The sequence below is a fragment of the Elephas maximus genome, chromosome 3, assembly GCF_024166365.1.
Source record: "Elephas maximus indicus isolate mEleMax1 chromosome 3, mEleMax1 primary haplotype, whole genome shotgun sequence".
Taxonomy (NCBI): Eukaryota; Metazoa; Chordata; class Mammalia; order Proboscidea; family Elephantidae; genus Elephas; species Elephas maximus.
Genome location: NC_064821.1, coordinates 167915767 through 167936064, shown reverse-complemented (window position 1 = coordinate 167936064; position 20298 = coordinate 167915767). Strand labels below are relative to the sequence as shown.

The following is a 20298-nucleotide window of genomic DNA, read 5'->3' as shown; positions in this document are numbered from 1 at the left end:
AAGGCTGGCATTAATCCAAAAAACACAAAATAATAAATGTTGGAGAGGCTGTGGAGAGACTGGAACACTTCTACACTGCTGGTGGGAATGTCAAATAGTACAACCACTTTGGAAATCAATTTGGCGCTTCCTTAAAAAGTTAGAAATAGAACTACCATAAGATCAAGCAATCCCACTCCTTGGAATATATCCTAGAGAAATAAGAGCCTTTACACGAACAGATATATGCACACCCATGTTTACTGCAGCACTGTTTACAATAGCAAAAACATGGAAGCAACCAAGGTGCCCACCAGTGGATGAATGGATAAATAAGTTATGGTATATTCACACAATGGAATACTACACATCGAAAAAGAACAGGGAAGAATCTGTGAAACATTTCATAATATGGAGGAACCTGGAAGGCATTATGCTGGGTGAAATTAGTCAGTTGCAAAAGGACAAATATTGTATAAGACCACTATTATAAGAACTTGAGAAACAGTTTAAACTGAGAAGAAAACATTCTTTTGTGGTTACGAGAGGGGGGAGGGAGGGAGGGTGGGAAAGGGTTATTCACTAATTAGATAGTAGATAAGAACTACTTTGGGTGAAGGGAAAGACAGCACATAATACAGGGGAGGTCAGCACAATTGGACTGAAGCAAAAGCAAAGAAGTTTCCTGAATAAACTGAATGCTTTGAAGGCCAGCGTAGCAGGGGCAGGGGTCTGGGGGACCATGGTTTCAGGGGACATCTAAGTCAATTGGCATAATAAAATCTATTAAGAAAACATTCTGCATCCCACTTTAAAGAGTGGCGTCTGGGGTATTAAACGCCAGCAAGCAGCCATCTAAGATACATCAATTGGTCTCAACCCACCTGGATCAAAGGAGAACGAAGAACACCAAGGACACAAGGCAATTACGACCCCAAGAGGCAGAAAGAGCCACATGAACCAGAGACTACATCAGCCTGAGACCAGAAGAACTAGATGGTGCCCGGCTACAACCAATGACTGCCCTGACAGGGAACACAACAGAGAACCCCTGAGGGAGCAGGAGAGCAGTGAGATACAGACCCCAAATTCTCATAAGACCAGGCTTAATGGTCTGACTGAGACTAGAAGGACCTTGGTGGTCATGGCCCCCAGACCTCCTGTTGGCCCAGGACAGGAACCATTCCCGAAGCCAACTCTTCAGACATGGATTGGACTGGACAATGGGTTGGAGAGGGATGCTGGTGAGGAGTGAGCTTCTTGGATCAGGTGGACACTTGAGACTATGTTGGCATCTCCTGCCTGGAGGGGAGATGAGAGGGTGGAGGGGGTTAGACGCTGGCAAACTGGACACATAAAGAGAGAGTGGAGGGAGAGAGCGGGCTGTCTCACTAGGGGGAGAGTAATTGGGAGTGTGTAGCAAGGTGTATATGGGTTTTTGTGTGAGAGGCTGACTTGATTTGTAAACTTTCACTTAAAGCACAATAAAAATTATATATAGAAAAAAAAAGGTGTCTTTATTCAGCAATACCAGATTTACAGCCCCTTATACTCGAGCAACAAAAACAATAATAAATGTAGGATCTATGTAGTTTCATAATTTTACATCTTCTGAGGAACAGGGAATTAAAAACGAGAGAATAATCTTATAAATTCAGAAAGCAAGACAGACAGACAGTATTTTTGAATAATAAAATACAACACTGTTGAGATGTCAACACTAAGTAAATCCATTAATTCAAAGCAATGCCTATAAGAATGTCAATGTATTTTAGTTTTCAAATGAGGAAAATGACTTTAAAATACCTGGAAAATGAATGCATATAAAAGGATAAATAACTGGTAGGACCAACCTTAACAGATACATAAATGTGTTAAACAGCTACAGTACTTAGAACAATGAGGCACTTACACAAGAACAAACTGATCTATGAAAGTGGACAGAAACTCCAGGAACAGAACTAAAACATACATTTAAATTAATAGGGAATAAATGGATTTTCTAATCAATGGGGCTATCCTCGGAAGTAACGTTCTAAGTGGTCTCCCATTCTTGCTCTCCAACTAAGTAAACCAGATTAGGACACTCCCTGATTTCAATTCCGAATACCTGTGTGGTGCAAACAGTTAAAACACACTGGTTGGTGGTTTGAATCCACCCAGAGGTACCTCAGAAGAAAAGCCTGATAATTTATTTCCAAAAAACCAGCCACTGAGAACCAACCCTAGGGAGCACAGTTCTACTCTGACACACATGGGGTTGCACGAGTTGGAGTTGGCTTGAGGGCTACTGGTGGTGGTGGTGGTGAACGACTGCTCATCCACAGCTTTTCACTCTGGTTTTGGAAGTCCCATGATTTGGCCCTCACCCACCTACCTCCCTGCCCTCATCTTGTCCAGTCTCACATGTGCTAATCTTGTTACTGCCTTTGGGACTTTAACTAGCTGTTTGCCTAGGTGTTTATAAATCTGGCTCCTTGTTGTCATTCAGACCTCAACACAAAGTCACTGCCTCAGAGAGGCCATTCCTTTAGGGACTATCCAACCCTCCATCAAAATGCTCTGTTTTAAGGTGTATATAAGTTTTTGTGTGAGAGGCTGACTTGAATGTAAACTTTCACTTAAAGCACAATAAAAATTATATATATATAAAAAAAAAAAAGCTCTGTTTTAATTATTTGGATAGTGTTTATTACTATCTGATTTTTTTTTTAATTCATTTTTGTTGGTCTATTTATTATTTGCGCAGTTCAAATTCACCAGCTGCTCCTTGGAAACCCTATGAGGCAGCTGTCTTACAGGGTCACTATGAGTGACAATCTACTTGATGGCAACAGGTTTTGGTTTGGTTTCCCTCTACTAAAGAGCGGGAATCTTGCCTCTACCTCCATGCAATAGTGCCTGGTATATACTGAGGACTCAGTAAATATTTGCTTAATGAATTAAATGAAATAATGAACAAGCTGAATAACCATGTGGGTACAACATATATTCTTTCTATGTTCAAATATTACGGATGGGTTAAAATATTAAAAGTAAAAAATGTAGTGAAAGTATATTTTTTTATTGTCATTACCTCATATCCTACAGATGAGACTGTAAAGTATTATATCCTTTCTGAAAAGTAATTTGGTCAACTGTATCAAAAACATTTTCCCCCAGTATTTCCACTTTAGAGGCCCTGGTGGCACAGTGGTTAAGAGCTATGACTGCTAACTAAAAGGTCAGCAGTTCAAAGGTACCAGTCGCTCCTTGGAAACTATATGGGGCAGTCTACTCTGTCCTGTAGGGTCGCTATGAGTCAGAATTGACTCGGTGGCAATGGGAAGGAATGGGAATTCCACTTGTATACATTTATTCTCAGGAAATAATCATTTTTGAAGATGTATAGTTAACCACTATTATACAAATATTGTTTATTAATAGTGAAAAAGGTAAATAACCTAAATGTACATTAACTACAGACTAGTGAAAGAAATTATGGTACGTCCATACAGTGGAAAAATAATAGCCGCTTAAGTCTATTTATTGAGATGGGCAATTATGTGTAGAGGATGTATTACTAAGTAAAAAAAAACTAGTTGCAAACATTATACATAACCTAACCCCCTTTTGTTCTAAAAAATTATGTGTGTGCATAGAAAAACATATGAGTGGATATAACATCAAAATGTTACTAATGGTTTTCTCTGAATTGTAGAGCTAGAAACCAAAAACCAAACCCACTGCCGTCAAGTCGATTCCGACTCACAGTGACCCTATAGGACAGAGTAGAACTGCCCCATAGAGTTTCCAAGGAGCGCCTGGTGGATTTGAACCGCCAACCTTTTGGTTAGCAGCTGTAGCACTTAACCACTACACCAGCAGAGTTTCCTATGAAAGGATCTATATTCTTCATACTCATTAGCAGTTTCATTTTCTTATTTGGCTATTAAAAAAGGGGGCTCTCATCATTGCGATGAGTCAGAACTGACTTGACAGCGCCTGGGTTGGTTTTAATGTGTGCTCTTTACCCCCTTGAAAATGTATCTGACTTCTCTACCAGAAAATTCTTGCTTTCTATCTGACATCTCTCCCACTCCAATATGAGCCAATATCTGCTTGGATGGAAGGGGTAATGATGGGAACAGCAGATGACCATCCTTTCAACAACTTGCCACACCCCTTTGCTTATCACTACTATTTTTCTTAAGACAAAAAGAAAGGAAGGAAGGAAGGGAAGTAGGGAGGTAGGGTGGATGAGAGGAAGGGAGGAAAGAAAAACTCTTCAATTAGTTCATTCAATCAACAAAAAGCACCAGAACTTTCTTTAAAGACGTGCTTTTCTGTTACTCTTAAATTAATATATCTACAGCTCTTAAAATAACAACCCAGAAATTTTTCTAAAGAAGAAATTTCATTCCTCAAAAGAACTGGCAGATGAGTGCTAATAATAATAATAATGCTTGAAAATACATCAGTAGCCACTCACCTCCAATGAATCCAATACACAAGTACAGTTCCTGTACGCTGTTACAGAAAGAAGCTGCAATCAAGCCACAGCCTGACAAGCAGCCACCAGCAATCATGATTGGACGACTGCCATATTTATTCACCAGGATACTGCTGATAGGACCTAGGAGAGAACAAACCATTTAGTAATATAAAAAAGTAATAGTGATATACAAAAGAAGCCCACCCCCTCACACAAAGCATTAACTGACATAAAAGGGTACCAAGACAGAACCTCCCCCTGCCAAAATAAACAGATAAAATAGAAGGCAGTGGTAAGGCTTTCTATCATTATTTCAGAGTCATAGGTTTGTGTAATGGGAAAAAACAAAACAAAACAAAAACATTGATTGTGCATCTTCTATATACCTAGAACATGTTGGATAGATTTTAACTGAAGTATAAGGGATTTTAGTCTACTTCTTGTTAAGTTAGAACATGGTGTAAATAGCCTCATTATAAGTGATTACAGAAGCCTTCATATATCTAGGATATTATCAACAGATATGTAGCAAGTTTGCTCTGTGTCTAACTTTTTAGCCAGGCATCTAGAGCAAAGACATGTGGATGTGATGAAAGTATGAACAAATCTGATCAAACCTTAGAGCATATTTACACACTAGCTAAAATATGTGTGAGTGGGTGTTTTTTCATATAAAACAATAACAAAACTACAAGACAAGAATGCCTACCATCACCACTTTTCTTCAACATTACACTGGAGGTCCGAGCCAGCGCAGTAAAACAGGAAAAAAAAAAAGGTGTAAGGATTGGAAAGGAAGAAACCAAACTATCAGTAGTTGCAGAAGGTATGTTCATCTATCTAAAAAACCTGAAAGAATCTACCAGTAAACCACTGTAAATAACAAGACTTTAGCCCGGTTACAGGAAATACAATTAAGATACAAAAATCAATTGCCTTTCTATATATCAGCAACAGACTAAGAACAAATTTTTTTTAAAAAGTTCTTTTGTAAAGGCACCTGCTTTATAATATTATAGCTCACCAAACAGAGCACACAATTGCTATGTAGATTTTATTTTTAAAGGGAATAAAAAATGTGACTCTGATTATATAGTTTCAAGAACTAACATTTCAAATACCTCATTGATGAAAGCATCAAGATCTACGAAGCACTTACTAAAGAATATTCATTTGCTTATTGAGAGTTAGAAAAGCAGGTCTTCACGGGTACTTACCTGCACCATACATGACAGCAAACATGATGGAGGATATCCATGATACTTCACTGGTGCTGGCATTGAATATATTTTCAATTTCTTTGAAAAACACAGAAATAGATTTGCCAAATGCACAAGAAAAGCCGATGGAAATGAAAGCTCCAAAAACCACTGCCCACCCCCAGCCTCCATCTGGGGGGGTGTATCCAACTGGACCTCCATCTGACAGTGGCATTTATGTAAAGGTAAGTTCCAAAATGCAGTTCAAATCCAAATATCTGAAGGATATGAAATTAAAATAGTACATAACAAGTAAATCAATAGCGAACCACTCCCACAACACCCCTTAGATTACCAATGATTAAATTGCTTTTTGATGTTACTTGTTCTCTGTGAATCGTGGTATCACACATAATTTTTAGAGACTTATGGCAGTGGGTTAAACATTTACCACTACTTGAACCATACACCAAAATCCTTTTCAATAAATGCATTCTTTTTTGTTCAAACTTATAAGCATACTTATTTTAGTAACTGACATCCATAATTCTCCACATTACAAAAGATAGCCAAATGAATCATTTAACTTGCAAAACCCACATAATACATACCTTCTAAAATTTTCACAATTTAGTATTTCCTTTATAATTTCTTTTTCTCAAAACATATTCTCCAATATTTACTATCTTAGTCATCTAGTGCTGCTAACAGAAATACCACAAGTGGATGGCTTTAACAAAGAAAAATTTATTCTCTCACAGTCTAGGAGGTTAGAAGTCCAAATTCAGGGTGCCAGCTCCAGGGGAAGGCTTTCTGTCTCTGTCACCTCTGGAGGAAGGTCTTTGTCATCAACCTTCCCCTGGTCAAGGAACTTCTCAGCACAGGGACCCCAGCTCCAAAAGATGCACTATTCTCCTGGCTCTTGCTTCTTGGTGGTATGAGGTCCCCATATCTCTCTGCTTGCTTCTCTTTTATATCTCAAAAGAGATTGGCTCAAGGCACAATCCAATCTTGTAGATTGAGTCGCCTCATCAACATAACTTCCGCTCATCTCACCAACATCATAGATATAGGATTTACAACACATAAGAAAATCACATCAGATCACGAAATGGTAGACAATCACACAATACTGGGAATCATGGCCTAGCCAAATTGATACATACATTTTTGGGGGGCAAAATTCAATTCGTGACACTTACCTAGGTTTTACTTTCTCTAGAATTTATAGGCTGACTTTAAAAATGTCAGGAAGGATATACTGATATTCTTAACTCTCAACATGTATAGCAATTTGCAAAATAAAAGACCATTTGAAACATAAGATTCTCACTTTAATGGACTGGAAAGTTATCTCAGTAAAGTTTGCCTTTCATCCAGCTGCCTGGATTTAAGATACATATTTTTTCTATTATGTGACTAGAAAAGATTCCTAACTGATGGCCAACCAATACAGTAAAAATCTGCAAAAATGAACCCTAATAGCAAAAGCTGATAGTTTTACATCAAAGACTTATACCCTCTTCTTTTTAGATGACCCAGTAGTAGTGAAGAGCATAGAAGACATATTGTAAGATTATGAATAAGTAGCAGATGAGAGAGGTTGGGAGCAGACTTACCTGTCTAGAGAAGTCATGTTCTCCTTTGATTTACTTAAGCCAACTTCTATTTTATGTTCAAATTAATCCTTCATCAGACATGCCCATTTCTGGTCACCCTCACACCACCCGGGCTATAGTATCGTGCAGGTCAAAGATGACAACCTCATTCTTGACTACATGTTTCTTAGTTTAGAATACAAACCCTAGCTTCCTTATCCACAGGAGTCAACTTCTAAATACTTCACCTTCCAATCAATCTAAACACTTAAAGCATAATTTAGAAAGAGCCCTTGCAGTGACAGAAAGAAAACAACTCTTAAGTTCTGCTAAAAAAACTAAAAGTCTTTATAAATTTTTAAAATAAACATTTTATAGAAGTAAAATCCCCAAAACCTTTGTAAAATTATAAAATTTCCTTGCTCTGCACAACTTTTGTTAGATTTATTCCAAGGTAGTTTTTGTTGTCCTTGTAAATGGCAATTAAAAAAAAAATCATTTTGTTAGTTGCTGTTGTATAAAAACACAATTGATTTTTTGAAGTAAAAGCTTTATTGAGATATAATTCCTGTATCATAAAATTCATCCTTTTAAAGTATACAATTCAGCGGTTTTTAGTATATTCATAGAATCGTGCAACTATCATCACAATCTAAATTCAGGACATTTTCATCACCTTCAAAGGAAATCCTGTACCTATTGGCAGTATCACCACCCCATTCCCTCTTCACCCTGGCAACCACCTATTTCCTTTCTATTTCTGTGGATTTGCCTATTTTGGACATATTTTATAAATGGAGTCATACAAAATATGGCTTTTTGTGTCTGACTTCTTTCACTTAATGTTTCCAAGGCCCATCCATCTTATAGTATCAGTATTTCATCCCTTTTATTGCTGAATAATATTCCTTTTACAGATACACCACTTTTTATCCATTCACCAGTTGATGGACATCTGAGTTATTTCCTTTTTGACTATAATGAATAATGCAGCTATGATTTTGATAGGGATTGTGTTGAATCTTTAGATTGATTTAGGGAGTGCTGAGGGGCCCTGGTGGTAAAGTGGTTAAGCACTTGGCTGCTAACCAAAAGGTCAGCAGTTCGAATCTACCAGGCGCTCCTTGGAAACCCTATGGGGCACTTCTACTCTGTCCCATAGAGTCGCTATTGAGTCAGAATCGACTCGACTGCAATGGTTCTGGCCATCTTAATGCAGTCCTGGTGGCGCAGTGGTTAAGAGCTATGGTTAGCTTCAGCAGCTAACCAAAAGGTCAGCAGTTTGAATCCACCAGCCGCTCCTTGGGAACCCTATGGGGCAGTTCTGCTAAGTCCTACAGGGTCTCTATGAGTTGGAATCTACTCGACTGCAACAGGTTTGGTTTTTTGGTTTTGGCCATCTTAAAAATGTTGTCTTTTTTTATTTTTATTTTTTGTGCTTTAGGCCAAAGTTTACAGCTCAAGGTAATTTCTCATTCAAAAATTTATACACATTGTTTTGTGACATTGGTTGCAATCCCCACAATGTGATGGCACACTCCCCCTTTCCACCCTGGATTCCCTGTGTCCATTGGGACAGATCCTGTCCTTTCCTGCCTTCTCATCCTGCTTTTGGGTCTCACATATTTGAGTGAATTAAGAAGTACATTCCTCATGTGTTATTGTTTGTTTCATAGGCCTGTTTAATCTTTGTCTGAAAAGTGGGCTTTGGGAGTGGTTTCAGTTCTGAGTTAGCAGAGTGTCTGAGGGCCATAGTCTTGGGAGTTCCTCCAGTCTCTGTCAGACCAGTAAGTCTGATCTTCTTTTCATGAATTTGAATTCTGTTCTACATTTTTCTCCCATTTTGCCTGAGACTTCTCTGTTGTGATCCCTGTCAGAGTGGTCAGTGGTGGTAGCCGGGTACAACCTAGTTTTACTGAGCTCAGGCTGGTGGGGGATCTAGTTCATGTGGCCCTTTAGGCTAATATTTTCCTTGTGTCTTTGGTTTTCTTCATTACCCTTTGCTCCAGATGGAATGGAACCAATAGATACATCTTACCCATTGCGGTTGAGTAGATTCCGACTCAGCGACCCTACAGGACAGAGTAGAACGGCCCCAAAGAGTTTCTGAGGAGGGCCTGGTGGATTCAAGCTGCCGACCTTTTGGTTAGTAGATGTAGCTCTTAACCACTACACCACCAGGGTTGCCAGGTGCATCTTAGAACAATGTTAAGTCTTCTGATCTCTGAACACAGAAAGTCTCTCCTTTTATAAAAGTCTTAATTTCTTTCAGGAATGTTTCCTAGTTTTCAATGTACAAGTCTTGCACCTCCTTAGTTAATTTATTCCTAAGTATAATTTTTTAAATTATATTGTAAATGCAATTATTTTCTTTTATTTTTGGATTGTTATAGATACATAATTGATTTTTATATATTAATCTTGCATCCTGCAACCTTGCTGAACTCATTTCTTAGTTCTAAAAGGTTTTTTTTTTTGGTATGGATTCCTTAGGTTTTTTTATTTACAAGATCATGTCATCTATGATATTTTTACTTCTTCCTTTACAGTGTGGATGCTGGAATTTCTTTTTCTTGACTAACTGCCCTGGCTAGAACCTCCAGTATAATGTTCAATAGAAGTGGCAAGAGTGGACATCCTTGTCTTGTTCCTGATATTACAGAGAAAGTTTTTAGTCTTTGACTACTAAATATGATGTTACTGTGGGTTTTTGTAAACACCCTTTATTGGGTGTCTACAATATAAAAAAGAATTTTTTTTTTTTTTTTTATAGAATATAGTAAATTTCCTTCTAGGCTATAATCTTAACAGAGGCAGATCACCAGGCCTTTTCTTCCATGGTACCACTCGGTGGGTTCGAACTGCCAACCTTTAGGTTAACAGTTGAGTGCAAACTATTTACATCTCCTAGGAACCTTATAGCTGATTTAAAATCCTTATCTAGTAAGTCCAATTTCTGAGATTCCTCAGGGACAGTTTCTATTAATTTTTTTTCCTATTAACTAAACTTTTAAAAAATTTTGTTGTGTCTCATAATTTTTTGTTGAAAACTGGACATTTTAAATAATATAATGTGGTAAATGTAGAAATCATACTCTACATAGCCTCCCCCACCCAGGGCTAGTTGTTCCTGCTGTTTGTTTTTGTTGCTGGTGCTGTTTTAATTTTGTTAATTTCTTAAACTAATTCTGTAAAGTCTTTATTCTTTGTCATATGTGGCCACTGAAGGTTCTACTTGGTTAGCTTAGTGGTAGCTAATGACTGGGCAGAGATTTCCTTAAATGTCTTGAATCAGTTAAGTCTCTCAGCCTCTGCCAAGGGGTTCTTTGTGTGTGTTGAGACATGCTTTTGACTTTCTAGCGGGCAGTTTACAACTCTGCCTCAGTCTTCACTTCCCACTTGGGCAGAGCCTCAAGGCCAACCAGAGGTGACAGACTCAAGTCTTCTCGGGTATTTCCTGAGGATGGGCACAGCCCTAAACATGCATGTGACCCTTAGATTCCCAGGAATTTGTCAGAACTTTTCAAAGCTCCCTACAGACACGTCATTCCCAGTTTTTCAAGTGCTTTGGTCAGCTTCTTGTTTGCCCCAACTCAAGCCACTTTGATGTTAAAAATTGCCACTGACTGTTCTCAACAAATGTGCTGGGGCAAAGGCTGTTTGCACTGAGCAAGCTCTGAGTTAGGTCAGGTAGATGAGCCTGCAAGTGGGGGTTTCCAGGGTACTGACAGGTCAAATGATGACAGCTGTCTGGGGTTCAGTGTTCAAAATGTTGAAAATACTGAAAAATATATATATTTTCTTCTGTTTAGAGGAGCACAGTACTCACAGGTAATATTCATTTTATAGACCAACCTGTCTTTTGTCCAAAAGGTGACCTCTGGGAGTGGTCTGAGTTCCAAATTTAAAGGGCATCCCAGGATGATAATCTTGGGAGCTCAACCAATTTCTGCCAGTCCAGTAAAAGTGGCATTTTTTTTTTAGGAATCTGAGTTTTGTTCTACATATGAAAATACATTTGCCATGGATTGAATTGTGTCTTCCCAAAAAATACGTGTTAGCTTGGTTAGGCCATGATTCCCAGTATTGTGTGGCTGTCCTTCATTTTGTGATTGTAATTTTATGTTGAGAGGATTAGGATGGGATTGTAACACCCCCCTTTCTCAAGTCGCCAAGGTAAAGGGGATTTCCCTGGGGGTGTGGCCTGCACCACCTTTTCTCTCTCAAGAGATAAAAGGAAAGGGAAGCAAGCAGAGAGTGGGGGACCTCATACCACCAAGAAAGCAGCAGCAGGAGGAGAGTGCATCCTGTGGACATGGGGTCCCTGCACCTGAGAAGCTCCTCTGCCAGAGGAAGATTCAGGACAAGGACCTTCCTCCAGAGCCGACAGAGAGAGAAAGCCTTCCTCTGAAGCTGATGCCCTGAACTTGCACTTGTAACCTATCAGACTGTGAGAGAATAAATTTCTCTTTGTTAAAGCCATCCACTTGTGGTATTTATGTTATGGCAGCACTAGATGACTAAGAATTTGGTACCGAGAGTGGGGTGCTGCTCTAACAGATATTCAAAAGTGGAATCAGTTTTAAAACTGTGAATGCATAGAGTTGTGACAGCAGCAGAGGACTGGCGCAGCAGAGAACCTGAGTGTCAGAGAAGTGGGAACAGCAGAGAACCACCTGCAGCAGAACCAGGAGACCAGAGTGAGACTGCGCTGAGCCGAACCACGGAGTGAGAGAGCTGCCCATGTGCTGGAGGCTTCCTGGTGGAGTGGGGTGCCTCTAGGTACTTAATTGAGCTTTGGAACACCTGCCCCAGCAGGGCAGATGGGGGTGTGAGGCTCGAAGACCCAAGAAGCCAAGAAACCAGGAAGCAGAAGCTGAAAAGACAATACAAGAAGCTGCCTCAGTTTCAAAAGGGATGGCCATTATCTCAGGGGTTTCAAAGGGTGGAGCCGTGGCCTCTGGTGTCTCTAAGGGTGGAGCTGCCACTCAGATGGACTGGGAGAATTGTGAGCCTAAAGCCCAGGGAGCAGTTGCTGTCCCAGTGGGCCTGGAAGGTGGAGCTGAAACCCAGGGCCGAGGGGTCCCCACTCAGAATCTGGAGGGTATGGCCAATATGTAGAGGCCGGAGGGCAGGGTTATTGTGTATATTGTCTCAGAGAACAGAGGATTATTTTCAAAGCTTTGAGGGCTAATTTAACGTGTTCTGCTGACTTGTTTGGTGCCTGTTTTGTCTCCTTTCCCCTCCGTTTCTACCATTTATAATGGAAATGTCTAGCTTGTGCCTGTTCTGCCACTATACCATTGGAAGAAGATAACTTGTATTCTAGACTTCACAGATGAAGAGGAATTTTTGGATTTTGGACTTGGAGTTAAGACTTTTGCTATGATATGACCGGGTGAATATAACGATGTGATTTTGGGGGGGCCAAGGGGTGGAATCTCATGGATTGGATTGTGCCAAAAATATGTGTCAACTTGGTTAGGTCATGATTCCCAGTATTGTGTGGTTGTCCTTCATTTTGTGATGAAGGATTAGGATGGGATTGTAATACCACCCTTACTCAGGTCCCCAAAGTAAAGGGAGTTTCCCTTGGGTGTGGCCTGCACCACCTTTTATCTCTCAATAAATTTCTCTTTGTTAAAGCCATCCACTTGTGGTATTTCTGTATAACTAAGACAACATTCTTGAATACTTTCTTTCCTTGACTTCTCTCTGGATTTTCTTCCTTTCAGGTATTCGCTCCATTTCAGTTGAATTCAAAGATTTCATTTCTTCTGCCTACTCTGTATTAATTAGGCTGGCAAGTGACCAAATCATAACTCAACCTGATTTGAACAAAAAGAAAATGCTTATGGCTCATGTAACAGAAATCTAAGGTAGCAGCTCTGGCTTTAGGTATAGCTGGATCCAAGGACCAAATGATGTGGCCAGGGATAAAACCAAAAACAAACCCAAACCCACTGCTATCAAGTCAATTCCAACTCATGGCCAGGGATACCTCCTATTCATTGGTTCTATTTTCTTTTGTGTTGGTTCCGCTTTCAGGCAGGCCCTCGACTCATTTAGGCAAGAAGGCTGCCAGTAATTCCAATTGTCCTACAACAATCCCAGCTTCTCTCTAGGCAACAGAATTGCCAGAATGCTTACTCTAGCAACATAATTAACTTTGATTAAGTACTTGGTTCAATCAGGGCTAATCATTGTGTATGGTTCTGGACCTAATTCACTCACCTGCTCCTGAAGGCTAGGGTCCACTCAGAGTGAACAGAATGTAAAGCCAAAGTTTTTAAATCCTACAAAGGCCCTACATAATGTACCCTGACTTTATGACCTACCTTTGTCCCTCCTGGCTCATACCATTCCAACTGCACTGGCCTTCTTACTGTCTTTATGTCAAACATCCTCATCCCTTAGGGTTTCTGAATTTACTGTTATCTCTTTCTGGAACTTTGTTAACTCCTATTTAACAGAGCATTCCAAACTTATTCCAATCTTACCCTTGTTTACCTCTCCACCTTCATCTTTGTCTTCCCTTATATGCTATGCTCCAGCCACAGAGTACTTGAAGTTGTCAAAGTGCCACGTTCTCTATCTTCTGCTTTTTGCACATTTCTTTTCCTTCTGCCTAGAACTGGCTCTCCCATATACCTAATGCTATTTTTCTTTCAGATCTCATTTTTCCTGAACTGTCAAGGTTAGGCCAGGCATCTCTGCTACATGCATTCATAGGATCCTGGTCTTACACCTATGTTGTAATTTCTTGTTAGCTGGCCCTCCCCCACTACACTGTGTTTGCTTCTCATGAGCAGAGTCCACATCCATTGTATTCAATGACATACTCCTATTGTCTAGAATAGTTTCTGATAGATAGCAGGCAATTATATTTGTAGAGTTAATCAAAGCCCATTTTACAGATGAAGAGATGCCCAAAGGTGTTAAGTAGCAGAGCCCATATCCAAATCCAAGTAAGTCTGGCTTGAAAACACATGTACTTTAATTTATAGACCCTTTTTAAAAGGGGAGGGGAAAAAACAAAACTCTTATAGACTGCTGAGTTGAGATTATTTTCATTGTAATATTACATATGTACAAATTAGATACAGTACCACAAAGTTACTGCAAATGAACATTAATTTTATAAGATGGATTACGTTTTGCTGCAATCAGATCAATGCTGTCAAAGTGAATATGCCTATACTACCGTATACTTTTAGCTATTTAAACGAAGGTAAAACTTGTTCTTACAATATTTAAAATATGCCATAAAATCATCGGATCATCACTTAAATTAGCCTACAGAATTAAATTCATATCATACGGTATTTGTACTCATTTTAAACAAATGTAAATGTACTTTCCCTTTAAAGGAGCCCTGGTGGTACAGCGGTTAAGAGGTTGGCTGCTAATCAAAAGGTCAGCAGTTCTAATCCACCAGCCACTCCTTAGAAATGCTATGCGGCAGTGAGTCAGAATCGACTCACTGGCAACAGGTTTGGTTTTGGGTTTTTCCTTTAAAAGGATGGTCATCCACAATACCCAGAAAATGTTTTAAGTATCTTAGATTGTCCGTAAAACAATTACAAGGTATAAAAAATTCTCCTACAGAACTACTTATTCTCAATAATACATTGTTATGGATTGAATTGTGTCCCCCAAAATATGGATAGTAAATCCTAGCCTCTATGCCTACAGTTATAATCCCATTTGGGAATAGGTTGTTAGTATAGGGTTAGTATAGGGTGTGATTTGAGTCAAACTCTTGAGATGTAAGAGAGATTTAAAAAGCAAGCCATATGAAGATCACCCAGGAGCTGAAACTCAGAAGAGACACGGACCTTCCTCTAGAGATGACAGAGAGAAAGCTTGCTCCTAGGGGCCACACCCTGAATTTGGACTTCTAGCCTCCTAAACTGTGAGAAAATAAATTTGTTGAAGCCATCCACTTACGGTATTTCTGTTATAGCAGCACTAGATAACTAAGACAATATACACACAAATGCCTAAGAAATGTTATCATATAATTTGCTCATTTAAACACACATGAATCAGGGCATTGCCACCACAAAAAGGAGAAGCCTGAGCACATTCTTGAGATTGTTTCAGTTCCTCAGAAAGATTTTAGACTTCTTCCACAGTGCTCTTTGAGAGGCCCTCGCCTTGCCCCAAACTTCCCCAGGGCCTACTGGCTGGAGAAACAGGCCCCCAAGTTCCAAGATAGCCCTGTTTGTAGGGGCCCAGGCATGTTATCAGATTCAAGTCCTTTAAAGTAATCTGGGATAATTGGCCCAGGAATGCTTTAGATAGGGTTATCTCTCACATCTCCTCCTAACATTTTGAACTTCCCAAGTCCAGACCAGAAACTGAATCAAATTTGAAGAGAAGGTCGCTGTTCTAGAGCCTGACAGCAATTATAGATTCATCTCCTTCAAGGATTCTTCCCAATTATGTCATCAGAATGGGTAAGATTAGGCTATGAAATTATTAGAAATGCAATCTTTGTGCTTGAGAGAATACAGAACATACCTTCTATTTCTCTTACAGAAGAGGTACAATTGGTATAGGAGCCATGTCACAGTTCCCCCACCCCACTGAGCCCTGATCTCCCAAAGCACAGTTCATCCTTGGTAAAGGCTCTGCTGGCACAGACCAGAGTTGCTGGTTGGTTTTATGCAGGAATCTGGTCCACCCAGAAGTCCCTCACCTGGTTCCTGTTCCTGCTCTGAAAAGTAGTGTCTCATCCCATAATATCCTTTGCCTGGGGTCTTTTTAGATACAGCTACCAAGTTATTTTTTTCACAACTATAGGCTTGTGTAAGATTCATTTTTGCTATGAGGCAGAAAAAAAATCAAGCAAAATGCTGGATGAGATAAATTCATTTGTACCATTCTTATTTATCTACTCTTAACCTAACATCTCATGGGATTTACTTTGAAGGAAAACAAGGTGTATGTTTAAGTGGTTCCCGTCTGTGGTCTGGAAACCCTGGTGGCATGGTGGTTAAGTGCTCCAGCTGCTGACCAAGAGGTCAGCAGTTTGACTCTGCCAGCCGCTCCTTGGAAACTCTATGGGGCAGTTCTACTCTGTTCTGTAGGGGCACAGTGAGTCGGAATCGACTCGACAGCCATGGGTTTGGTTTTCTGGTTTGGTCTGTGGTCTTCAACTGTTTGTCCCTAAGAGAGCTTTGGAAAATATGTATCCCCTTATACATCAATTACTCAAACTTTTAAGTTTAATAGTTGCAAAGATGTAATTTCTGGCATATCATATATTGTGTTACACGTGCCTTAAAATTGTCAAACCCTGGTGCTTGGCTCATTCAGTTTATGGGAAATGGCCACTGTATAACCTAATTGGCCAGTCCTCATTATTAGAACAGGCCTGACCTCATTTACACATTCCTGTTATATCCCAGATATGGACTCAGCACAATTCTGCCCACTGCCAAATTGCTGTCCTTGTTACTTGAAATTTATTTCTTATTTTATATGAGTTTCTAAATACAGACCAATTTTTTCACATTTTAAGACGGGTATAAAAATCCAAAGTAACAGTGAAGAAAGGGAAGTCAGAGGCTGTGTCCTTCAAATACCTTGACGCTATACAGTAGAAGGGCTTTGCTTGACGGAATTCCACATTATATCCTAGAATAGAATCTGTAAATACTATTTTCTGCAGCAATCCAAAGTATACGCCCCCAAATCGGAACCTACATATACCATTTTTATTTGTTAATATATGACAGATCTTTTCCTTGGATTGTTTAAAATAACTAGTGTTAGGGTTATACTTATTTACAGTATAGTTTGTGAGCAGAAATGAGTATCAATGCTAGTATCCAATTCACACCCAGTGAACTGGGAAATTAGTCATAAAGAGGAAGCCACCAGAGAAAGTTTTTTCCTTTCCTTAAAAAAAAAAAAAAGAATTAAACTACTCACAGAAATATTCAACACTGAAGTTTTATATTTTTGTTAGTTCTATATAAAAAATCTCAATAGGTTTTGATGAGTAAAGACCACATACAAAACTGTTTCAAAGCTTTATTCATCATTCTAAAAGTTTTCATCCTAAATTTAAAAAACTGAAATTCATCTCCTTCTAGTACCTTCCTGCACATATTATGGTCTAATATTCCGAGAATGAGTCTGAACATCGTTACCACTGCTAATCTGAGCCTACCCCCTCAAAGAAGGAACAAAGTTGCTTTGCTTTTGTACAGTACCTGACATCCCACAAAAGACTAACAAATCCAGTGCCTGTCTAGCACACAGCATTACTTACTAAGCACACATAAACAGTTATTTGTAAAACTGTTTTAAAGGGCATTTTTGGTTCTAAAGAAGTACCTGAAAGGCACTTTTGTTACCTCAAAACAAACTTACAGGTTAAACTTAGTTTTCAAACACTGACGACATAAATCCTAAAACATATCATTTAGGTAAAAACCATTTCCTTTATATAAGAACACTTACAGTCATTTCGACAATCTATTTCACTTTCATAAAAAACGACAGTACATTGCTAATCTACTCCCTGTCCCTGTCCTACCCTGAGTTTTCCAAATGATAAACTACAAACATCTGCATGGCGGAATCACAACTGGAGGGAAACGTGCATTTCTAAAGTTGCAGAGCAGCTATTCCAAATGAGGTTCATCGACCTCTAGGAGGCTGCCCCAATAGGCATCCGACCTGCATCGATCTTACAGGGTGAGCTCCTCTAGACAAGGTTCAAGTAATGTGACTGTTGTGACTGGACCCACAAGAGTACTTTTGATAATCACCCAAAAAGTTGTCTTGCTACTCAAGACATCCACTGTGCCCTTTAATTAGGTCATGTGGTAACTACCAAGATGGTCACTACCTTAAACTTACAATCTGGTAGAGGAGAGAAAGTAAACATAAATAATACAAAGAGTAATGGTACACATAACACATAACGGAGGACAGGGACAGGTCGGTTTGGAGGAGAAAAGGAAATTTCTATGGGCCGAGCAAATCATGGAGACCAAACGGGGGAGAATTCCAATTTGTAAGGATGAATTAAAGGAAGAGTAACAAGTAGAGCTTAAAGGTTAACTTATGGCTGGCAAGATACGACGCTCCCCGCCCCCGCCAAAAAATTCCGACTCCAAATCACCTCCCGCGGCCGCAGAACTCGGCCAAGAGAGTCTGGAAAGCAGGAGACTAATTAACCCTTTTTGTATTTATAGTCCAGGTCGTTATTCTTCCAGATCAAAAGCTGTGGGGATGAAGCGACTCCCCGAGATCACCACGACCACACTCCTCTCCCCGAACCCGCGGCCGGAGCAGCTGACTGCACCTCCTTCGCCACGATGCCCTCGGCCGGGCTACTTGCCACCTCCTCGGAGACAAAGGTCTCCGCTTTCTCCAGGTCCCCTCGGACCCCAAGGCAGTGAAGACACCGCGGGGGTCTGCGCGCGCCTCCGCCAGTTACCCAACTAACCGTTGTGTTCGCGGCTCGCGGCGCTGAGAGCGCGTGTGACCCGGCGGCGCCGGACAGAACTCAGCGCTCGGACCGCACTCGGCCGGCAACCTGCCCCGCCGGCGACGCTGCCTCAAGGCCGGCCGGCACTGGAGCATGCGCACAGGGGCGGAGTCGCTCCTCCCGGCCGCCCGCTCCCCCGACAAACGCGCGCGAACTCGGCGTTACGCCTCCACACGCTTTTAGCTCCGCGAGAGGCGGCGCCCCTTCCACCGCCTGCCCAGGGACCCTCGGGGTGACCTACACGTGTCCGGGGCAGAATCGCCGGTCTCACCCCTCAGTTTCTGGCGGAGAAAAGGGGGAAAGCAGCCAAGGACTGATGGCGCGTGCCCTCAGGGGCTTCACTCTGAGGTGTAGGGAGCGCTAGGAGTAGGCAGGGAAGCGGCTGGAAGATGATTTGAATGGGACGCGGATGCAGCTCGCACCCAGGGAAGGCCGAGAGGCCGGAGGCTAAGATCCTAGGCTGGGGATACGGACGTGCGTGGATTCCAATCCCGGCCTTACCACTGTAGTGCGGTGACGTCAGGGACCTTACTCCTGCCCTCTGTGCCTGTTACCTCATTTCTGAAATGTTAGCAGTGATAGAACCGACCTCATAGACTCCTTAGGAGATTTTGATGTAAAGAATTTATGCAACTTATTTACCACAGAGCCTGGCCTGTGAACTTTGATGAATGACGGGTGTTCGGAATATCAGATTTCGGGAGGGAAGGGCCAGTAAGTAGGTAGTAAGGGTGGCCCAGTGGGTAGGGTGTATGTAGGAAACATGGAGAAATGAGAAAACAGAGAGGCCAAGTTCTTCTGGACAGGGAATGTTTGGGACAGGATATAATTATAGGTAACAAGCACGTCACCGGGATTATTTTGTATAATCCTTCCAACGCTATGACGTAGGCACTAATAACATTTTATAAATAACCATTTAGGTGGTTAAGGAACTTTCCAGAGGTCACAGAGCTAGTAAGGGGCCAACATTCCTCAGCAGGTCCAGATAACAAAGTGTAACTGTTGAAGTGATCAAATTAAGTAATTATGGAGTGTCTCTGATGTGCAGGACTTTGAAAAATATCAAAAAAGTATGAATCAAGGCCCCTGCCTTCAGTTTACAAGCTCTTTGGGGAGATCGAGTCAGGTACAAACCAACCAGCATTTGCTGAGCACTTAAAGCGCAGCGGGATCCCCCCCGCCCCAAACACACACGCTCAATTCTCACAACAACCCTGAGGAGTAGGCTTTATAGATTCTGTTTTGCAAGTGAAGAACCCTAGGGTTGTTGTTCATGAAGCACTTGGTACAGAACCTAGCACATAACAAGTGCTAAACTAGTATTTGTTAAAAGCAAATAAGTAAATGTGGAGAAACGGTTTTTCTATGAACCTAATGAAGTCCTCGGAGAGGCCTAACAATGTGTTCATAAGATCATATTTAATTTCATAATTGTAATTTTGTATTCTTATAGAGAGTCACTGCAGTAGGCAGAATAAAAACTCCTTGAAGAAGTCCATGTCCTTGGAACCTGTAAATATGTCACATAGCAAA

General features: G+C 40.6%; 1 protein-coding gene and 1 long non-coding RNA gene across 3 annotated transcripts in view; one reads left to right on the top strand and one right to left on the bottom strand.

Moving 5' to 3' along the window:
* Nucleotides 1-20298, top strand: part of LOC126073412 (uncharacterized) — a 312807-nt gene that overhangs the window by 36821 nt on the left and 255688 nt on the right. The gene's annotated exons all lie outside the window — the stretch shown is intronic.
* The window catches only part of SLC16A1 (solute carrier family 16 member 1), a 180013-nt gene that overhangs the window by 6358 nt on the left and 153357 nt on the right, over nt 1-20298 (bottom strand). Inside the window, exon 3 of one of the 2 annotated variants that reach the window (XM_049880050.1) lies at nt 4451-4594. The exons of the other annotated variant lie outside the window; for it this stretch is intronic. Within the exon in view, the coding sequence (XP_049736007.1) occupies nt 4451-4594 (144 nt within the window). The remainder of the gene's footprint in view (nt 1-4450; nt 4595-20298) is intronic. 2 annotated transcript variants of the gene reach the window in all.